Source organism: Cynoglossus semilaevis, chromosome 18 (genome assembly GCF_000523025.1).
Source record: "Cynoglossus semilaevis isolate Cse_v1.0 chromosome 18, Cse_v1.0, whole genome shotgun sequence".
NCBI lineage: Eukaryota > Metazoa > Chordata > Actinopteri > Pleuronectiformes > Cynoglossidae > Cynoglossus > Cynoglossus semilaevis.
Window position 1 is genome coordinate 717,871 of NC_024324.1, and position 8,103 is coordinate 725,973.

The 8,103-nt window shown below is 43.2% G+C and overlaps 2 protein-coding genes across 4 annotated transcripts in view; both read right to left on the reverse strand.

Annotated features, from left to right (window-relative positions):
• The window catches only part of zbtb22b (zinc finger and BTB domain containing 22b), a 6,160-nt gene extending 5,313 nt beyond the window's left edge, over positions 1 to 847 (reverse strand). For both annotated transcript variants that reach the window (XM_025064937.1, XM_008330959.3), the window contains exons 1-2: positions 671 to 847; positions 76 to 102 (exon numbers count right to left, since the gene is read on the reverse strand). In XM_025064937.1, coding sequence (XP_024920705.1) covers positions 76 to 102 — 27 coding nt within the window. In that variant the 5' untranslated portion in view covers positions 671 to 847. The remainder of the gene's footprint in view (positions 1 to 75; positions 103 to 670) is intronic.
• Positions 848 to 1,161: 314 nt separating this feature from the next.
• On the reverse strand, positions 1,162 to 7,041 carry kifc1 (kinesin family member C1). 2 transcript variants are annotated; one of them, XM_008330958.3, is made up of 17 exons: positions 6,534 to 7,041; positions 6,187 to 6,276; positions 5,948 to 6,047; positions 5,409 to 5,462; positions 5,238 to 5,315; positions 4,907 to 5,111; positions 4,665 to 4,830; positions 4,413 to 4,580; positions 4,070 to 4,183; positions 3,903 to 3,989; positions 3,603 to 3,800; positions 3,351 to 3,515; positions 3,065 to 3,203; positions 2,839 to 2,978; positions 2,673 to 2,746; positions 2,387 to 2,462; positions 1,162 to 2,115 (listed from the first exon to the last, which is right to left on the reverse strand). In XM_008330958.3, exons 2-17 carry the CDS (start codon positions 6,271 to 6,273, stop codon positions 2,071 to 2,073), a joined length of 1,896 nt encoding a protein of 631 aa, XP_008329180.1. In that variant the 5' UTR covers positions 6,274 to 6,276; positions 6,534 to 7,041; the 3' UTR covers positions 1,162 to 2,070. The 2 variants fall into 2 exon arrangements, with proteins under 2 accessions (XP_008329180.1, XP_008329179.1); XM_008330957.3 differs by having other exon boundaries at positions 6,187 to 6,257; positions 6,349 to 6,593.
• Between the last annotated feature and the right edge of the window lie 1,062 nt (positions 7,042 to 8,103).

Below are 8,103 nucleotides of genomic sequence, written 5' to 3' on the forward strand. Positions count from 1 at the left end.
GTGGGCGACGTGCTCGGTCGCCTCCCGCCCTGCGGTGTGCGGTCGGCTGCTGCTGCTGCTGCTGCTGCTGCTGATGCCCACCTCCACGGGCATGGGTGGCATCTGTGTATCATTCAGTAATGTGAGAAGACTAGTACAAGGTTACCAAACAAAAAACAAAAAAACAAAGTGTGTACAAAGTATCACTTTGTACAGAGGAGCACCCACTGCGCCCCCCCTCGACGAAATGCACTTATTACGTCTTGTTTTAAGGCAAAGAATCATGGGATTTATGATGGAAGCAAGTCTACAACATGTTTGTCAGTAAACACTGTTAAATGACAAACCATGATTTTATTATTATTATTTTTTTAACTCTACTTATTGTCTATTTCTGCCCCTGTGACGAATCTGTCAGTGGGGTAAAGTGATCAGGATCACAGCCTCAGTTTGAATGTCATGGCACAGACAGGTGTAGTCAGATGATGGAGGTGATGTTGTTGTCACTGTGATGGTGTGTACCCCCCCAGACATATATATTTATAATATATATTTATATATAACCACAGATCGTCCGTTTCTCTTCATGCCGTTTACAGATGTGACGTTAGCTTGTTAGCCGCTTAGCTCCAACGGCTCAGGAACAGGACAATAAAAGCAGAAACAAACGCGTGGACGTCATGTAACTCACGGTTTCAGTGGCCCAGGGAGCAGAGGACACCGTGTCCCGTCTGTCTGTCCACGTCCTGAAGACTGACAACCATTTTCTACAGCAACTTTCTTCTTTTTTTTGCCATCAAAACTGAGCAGCGGCAGCAGACAGACGCGTCGCCTTTAAGAGGATCCAGACAGACGAGCCAGACTTTAGCCGACGGAAAAAATAAATAAATAAATAAAATAATGAAATGACCTCCGCGTTTAAACATGCATTAAAAATGACATGCGCGTTATTGGGATATCTCACATACTAGAGCGTAATTAAAATTATTTTTAAATTATTAATAATGTTCGTAAAACAGTATGAACTTCATGATTCTGCTCCGTTACAGTTCGTTATTGCTATAAAAAATTAAAAAGTACATAATCACGTTTTTTTTTCTCAGTCAGATTTATAAAAGTCAAACCTGAGAGAACCAAATGAAAGAATCACGTTTAAACAACAACAACAAAAAGGACAACATCTGTACTACACATTTTTTTAATTAAATGGGTTCATATGTCGTGGTTGATCTAGTCAGAAATAGTTAAGAAATGTAAATACATCAAAACGTCAGACCAGCTTGAGTTACATGTAAGACGGTTTTAAAGCCCCCGCAGGTGACGACGAGTTCAGCTCCTGAGAATAAACATAGATTGGTGTCTTTGGCCTTTGAAACGGCTAACATTTAGCATGTGAAACGCAGGATTATAACCTAGAATAAAGAAAACAACACCTAGCCCAATGCCACCCACAACTAGGTTTAAAAATGTGTATAAGATTTAATATACAAAAAAGTTTAAGCGAGACTTTCATATCACAAATAACAGCGACATCTGGTGGAATAGACTTCTGTGCCCTGTCAATAAAGTTTCACCCACATTTTTGAGGTTGAAATTTTATTTTCAATGCTTGTCGCCCCCCCCAACCCCCTCTAATTAGAAAATGAAATTATAATTACACAATAATATAAACCTGACTTAAAGCAAGTGTGTGTTTTTGTGTAATTACCTCGTTCGACCACTACTGATGCAACGTGACAGTACCAATACTTTAACCATTACAAAAAGAGTAAATGTAGCAATTGTTAAAAATATGACAAACAATCAAATTCATGTTCACTAAGAAGAAATAAAAATCAACTGGTGAAGATCCAGTAGGAGCAGACTGAGGGACCGAGTCCTTCAGGTTTTTCCGACTTTACCTAAAGACATTTTGAACTGATCCCTGACCTGTTCATGAGGGTGGATGGAAACGCTGGAAGAAAACCTGCAGTTTCGTAGGTGGTGCCAGGAAAAGACTTGAGATTTGATGTGATGATTAGAATATATATATATAAAAAAAACTATGTACAATTAAGAAAAAAAAAACTTGGTAAACTTCCTGCTTTACTCCTACTTCCTGTTGGCACTCGCTGTCCCAATCACACAGTCGTTCACCTGTAAAGACAATTTAAAAATATTATATAACTGACTCCACGGATTTGTTAAATTAATCTGTGCACAATTGAAGCCATGACTTTATTAAAAAAAAAAAAAAAATCAGTTTATTAAAGATATTTAACCTGTTACAGGATGTGAGGAAACAAAGACAACATCATCACGTTAGAAAAAAAAAAATCAGTTTATTAAAGATATATATTTATAACAGATTTACCAGCACCAGGTAAAGGTGTCAGTTATATGATCAACAGACCGACGGTGGACTGACCTTACTGGCGAACCTCAGAGAGTTGAGGGTTTCTCCAAAGCTGTCAATCTCCGGGGCAATGTTCACAAACATCAGGCTGAGAAGAAGAACAAATTCAACCAGGTCAATAATCTCCTCGGTCACAGGCTGTGTTTGGAGAGTGACCTCTGACCCCCAACAGACGAAAGGACTGTCAGGAAACACACGTCACCCCCCGCCGCCGCCCAGCCCCAAGCATTGTACGGCACTGAACATTAAGCCAAAAAGACACAGAAGCCGACCGACATTTTCAAGACGACAAACTCACGTTTTGCTGTTTCCTCCCAAACAGGCCTGCAGAAGGTACGTCAGCTTGGAGTTCCTGTATGGAACGTAACTTTCCTGGAGGGCAGAGACAAACAGTTCCACATTCACGTCAGTAAACCCAACGACTTGTCAGACAGACGGGGAGGATCAGACTTCTGATCACTGACCTTGTTGGCCAGCGCTGTGATGACGATCCCCAGGTTGGACAAAGAGCCGTTAATGGCCGTCATCTCTTTGAAGCGCTCGCCCTGAGACTGACTCTTCATCATTCGCTCACTGCCGGCCAAGTCCACGAGACACAGAGAGGCTGCGGACGAACAGGACGCACAGGTTAAAATGTGAGGACAGCGCAGCGGTCGACCCAGTTCTGATGTCGGTGGGATCGACACTCACACTTGCATTTGACGTCTCTGCCAGAGTTCACGCCCTCGATATCCAGCTGGAAGACTGAATGTGAGCGGGAGGAGCGGTCGTTCTGAGCAGTTTGGGCCGTGGAGCGGTTCTGATTGGCCAGGTTAATCAGTCCCAGGACCTGCAGAGAAAGAACCAGAACACTCAGGGTATTACGTCTCTCTGTAACAAAACAGACTGTTACAACTAGGGCTGTAGGAAAATATCAATTGACCCCCCCCAACCCCCCACACACACACACACTGTAATATTTCCAGAGAGGTTGTACCTGGTCCTCGGTGCAGACCTGTTGGTAGGTCAGGTTAGTGATGGTCAGCTCATTGTTTGAGGACTTTCGGATCTCGTACTCAGGCCTCTTGTTGGCCTTACCGGTGTAGAGCAGGTCTCGCAGGGTTTCGTTGTAGATTTCCACGAAGCTCGCTGTGAAAGTAAACTGAGAGAAAACCGTTGATTAACCGGTGGTCGATCTCACGCAGAGTTAGAAACATGTGAACAGAGGAAGAACCGATTCCACACTCACCTCCCAGCCCTGGGAGTCCAGCTTCTCTGCTGCTTTGAAGATTTGCTGCACGGCTCTGGGAATGACGCCTCTCATCTCATCGTAGTCTCCTCCCTCCATGGTGAACGTCTTTCCACTTCCTGTTTGGCCGTAGGCGAAGCAGCAGACGTTGTAGCCGTCGAGGGCGGACTGAACCAGCAGAGAGATCTCCTCAAACACCTGGGAACAAAAATGAGCCACACGTCGACGGAACATGAAAAAAAAAAAAAAAAAATCTAAACATTTTTTTTTTTCTAAAAACCAATTAAATTGACTTCTCACCTCGTGTTGTGAAGCCTGAGGTCCGAACACACGGTCAAAACTGAAGTTGTAATTCTTCTGAGTGTCTGCAGTTTTGCCTGTGTGAGACTGAAGAGCAAAGACGTGAGGAAAACTGGAAAACATCTTCTTTCTCTGGAAACATGGTGCTGTGAAGAGCAGACTCTCACCTCCTCAGTTTTGGCCAGTGTGATCATCTTGTTGTCGCTCACTGGCAGCTGGATGTGCTTGCTGAGACCACTAGTGAGTAGGGGGCGCACTCTGCAAAACACCCGGATATTACCCTGTGTGGGGGACAAAAAAAAAAAAAGGACCATCACCGATGGAGTCACATTTTTACCATTTTACTGGAACACTGAATAGTTGGACTTTATTGACTTGTTTATCGTATCATTTCCTCCTGTATTTTTTCACATCGTCTGAAGTTTTTTGTAACAAAGGAGTTGATTTTTTCACTTCATGGACATGAAGCGACACCTTTCTGTGCCGCGTGCTAACGATGTGCTAACTAACCTTGAGCTCCTGGATGGTGTTGTGCAGCCTCCTGCGCTCCATTTCTCCAGCGTGAAGCTCGTCCTTCTGCTGCGCTACAGTCTCTTTGAGACAGTGGACCTCCTCCTGGGTGTCCCTGAGGGTCTCTTGTACACGGGTCAGGGTGGACTCCTGCACTGAAAGCTTCATCTGCAGATGGAGAAAAACATACAAATATAAATCAAAGTTTGCCTGGGTTAACATCTCCTTCAGTGGTGGGTCCTGACTCTTTACCTTGAGAGTTTGGAGCTCCGTCTCCTGGCTGTCTCTCAGTGTCTCCATCACCTTGTATTTGCCCTCCAAGTTAGAGAGTTCCACCTGCAGACTGCTCTTCTCACTGGACACCAGCTCCAGCTCATCGCGGACTCCCGTCAGCGCCTGGAGCTCCTCTTCGTACTCACTTCACATGAACGCAGACTGGTTAGTGTTTAAACACGGTGAAAGATCTCCAGGACTGGAAAAGATCTGGTTCACACCTGATCTGGTTCCTTCGTAATTCAAGCTCCTTCTCCATTTCAGCCGCCCTCATCTTAGTCTGGGCCACCGAGCTTCTCAGAACCTCGTTCTCCTGGTTGACTGATTTGACCTTGGTCTGGTAGTTGACGATCTTGCCCTCCATGTCGCTCACCTTGCCCTTCAGGTCCCAGGGTTTTCGGGAGTTTCGAGCGTTGGGAGCTCCACCTGCAAGCAAGACCAACAGTCACCAACAGGGGGCACCACTTAGCTCAGATCCCATCTGTCTGTGGCCACATGGTACATTTCATTTAAATAAACAAATGAAACATTCAGAGAGGACAGCAGACTTACCGCCTGGTTTGGCCGCCGCCGCAGGTTGTTTCATGTTGACTTTCGCTGAAGCAGACGCCACCGATGACTTTACGACACCTGAGGGCAGAACAACAAATGAAGGATCATCCTCCTGATGCACGACTGTCTCAAGTCTTCATGGTCACGAAGAATGTTGTAGAAACGTCTCACCTCTGGAGGGGCCAACGGCCACCGTAGCAGCTCCAACGCTCCTCACTGGCTTCACTGGAGGAGGAACAGACACGGGCACCAGAAGATAAAGAGTTCAAATAATAAAATAATAATAATAATCAGTCTTGATTTTTAGCATCTATCTACCCTTCCCTTCGTGACTTATCAATTACTAATTTACATATTCAGACTAACATTTATACGGGGTAAATAATGGTACATCATCGGACAAACTTAGACCTTGTTGACAGTCCTGGGTTTGGTTTTGTTTTCGCACTTTAAGAAAATATGGATACACTGAAATATTGATACACTGTGTGTTAACTACGCTGACAGTTTTCCTACAATTGAATCGTTAAAATAAACCCAATAGTTCATCGTGCCAACAGTATCGTAGTGTATTACAATATATCGGATCGTTGCCCCTGTACCATGATAAGTATCGTATCGCCAGATTCTTGCCAACACACGGCCCTAGTTTGTTTGGTTTTTTTTTTAGTGTCAATACCTCCATGAAGAGGTCAGTTAGTGAAACGTACCCAGCGGTGCTCTGGCTGCAGCTACAGCAGGCCTCCTGCCGCCGATGATTGTGGCTGCAGCCTGGGGTTTGACAGTCTCCTGATCCCGACGAATCCTTTTCTGTTAACCACCAACACGACAGACATGAAGTACAAAAACAAACGTACTTCTAAACAGGAATGTTGGCTTATTTCTACACTTTGAAGTAAATAATAATAAAAAAAGACTATCGATGGTAGACACAAACAACATATAATACCTGAGCCGGAGCGAAGTCCTGGACGTTCTCAGAGCTGGTGTTTCTCGTCAGGACTCGTTTGCTCGACATGACTGGCAGACGAGACATGCTCTGTTCAGGAATGTCCAGACAGAAATCCATCAAAATCAAATGCAAACACAGAAACGAAGCACTTAAACTCACGTTCACGTAAATTCTTCTCCATCCGTTGGTGTCGAAAAACACGTCTTGGCTAAGGCTAGTCCCAGCGTTACAAATGTATAACCCAACTCGAACTGAACTTCTGATGGTACTGGTACTACGATCCCCGTTTATCCACAACGATCGTTTATAAGTGATTACAAATATGAATGGAACTAAGTATTTACCTTAATCTGGACACACTTTTCGGTCTGCACCGCAGTCTTTTATCGTATTCAGCCGTTTGAATTTCAAACTGGGCTGTTTTGGTGGGCGCCGTGGAAAGAGGGCAGTGATTGGTCCAAGCCCAGGAAACCACACCCATCAACATGTGTGCGTTGGTTTTTCTCAGGCGGTCCGTTCTGTTCGGGCGGTATTTGTGTTGGGTGTGAACCGATTGGCTCAGCCTATTGAGCGTTGGTTTTACTCTGCAGGACATCCCGGTGACATAAACGGTAAACAACTGTAACAGTTAAAAAGACAGAAGGATTCACGTGAGGCTGTTGTCGAATGGAATTTAACCGAAGTGGAAAACAAAACATTTTCGTCAATGTTTTGTTTCGATCAGACAATCCTTAAAATGATTGGTCTTTGAATCACCCCGTGATTAGCCATTTGTTGACAGTCATCGGTAATATATCGCTCTGTCGCGGCATTGTGTTGGACCAGCATGTCGTTACTAATGTCCACAGTCGATCAACTAACAAAATGGTGTTTTTAGTAATAATTTAAGACTACAACACGTTCACCAAATGGAAGATTAAGATGATTCCTGGATTGATAAAGTGCATCTTAATGAAACAATCCTGTTATTGTTAGTCATGGTTTTGATCATACAAAACTGAAGACAATGAAATGTTTTTTTTTATATCATAAAATTGTTTTTGAGTTTTATTCTCCTAGTGGAAGAAACAGTCTGTTGGGTTGGACTTGTAAATGAGCAGAGCGTGTAGAGAGTTAATGCCTTATCAGGAGGGTTATTGGTAGTTGGTGTTAATAATGTGACTATTAAGCATGTGCATTTTGACATAAAAGACACAATGAAACACAAAGGAGATATATATGAAGACTCAGGCCTGGCGTGTAGGCTGAGTGAACAGGAAAGAGGGTGTAAAAACATGAAGACGTGGCAGCAGTGTCCCAGGTGAACCAGGTCAAATCCTTGGTGGTGTTTAGTTTTTAGATCATTCAAAAACAAAAAATTTAAAGTTTGAAGTCCTTTTTGGTTTGTTTGTTTTTTAAAGGTTTTTCATTGACCATCCAGTGACTGACTGTTCAACGACCACATGGGACACTGGGCTGTTCTTTACTGGGAGCTCCTCTAGTCTCTGTACACATTTAACACACTTCCCTTTTTACGGATGAAAAAGTATTTTCTATCTATTTTATGTACAGCATACTGAAATACAATAATGCCTCAGTTTGATAACATGGATAATATTTGCAATACAGTTATAATGAAAGTAGTAATAATATATGAAAAATGTAAAAAAAACAGAGTAGATAACAGTACCTGTCAGCTTTTTTAACACAGTCATTATCATTTCTTACCAAACAACCTGACAACAACCAGTTGGGTTGATTTGACTCACTGGACGACAACAATCACCTGTTTACTGCTCCCACTTTTCCCCTAAACATTCATGCACTCACTGGACTTCCTGTCTTCAACTCACACACGTCTCTGCTGGTAGAAAAATACAGACATGATATAATAAAAAACAAAACACATCAATGACAAACAAAGGCGTGAAGTAC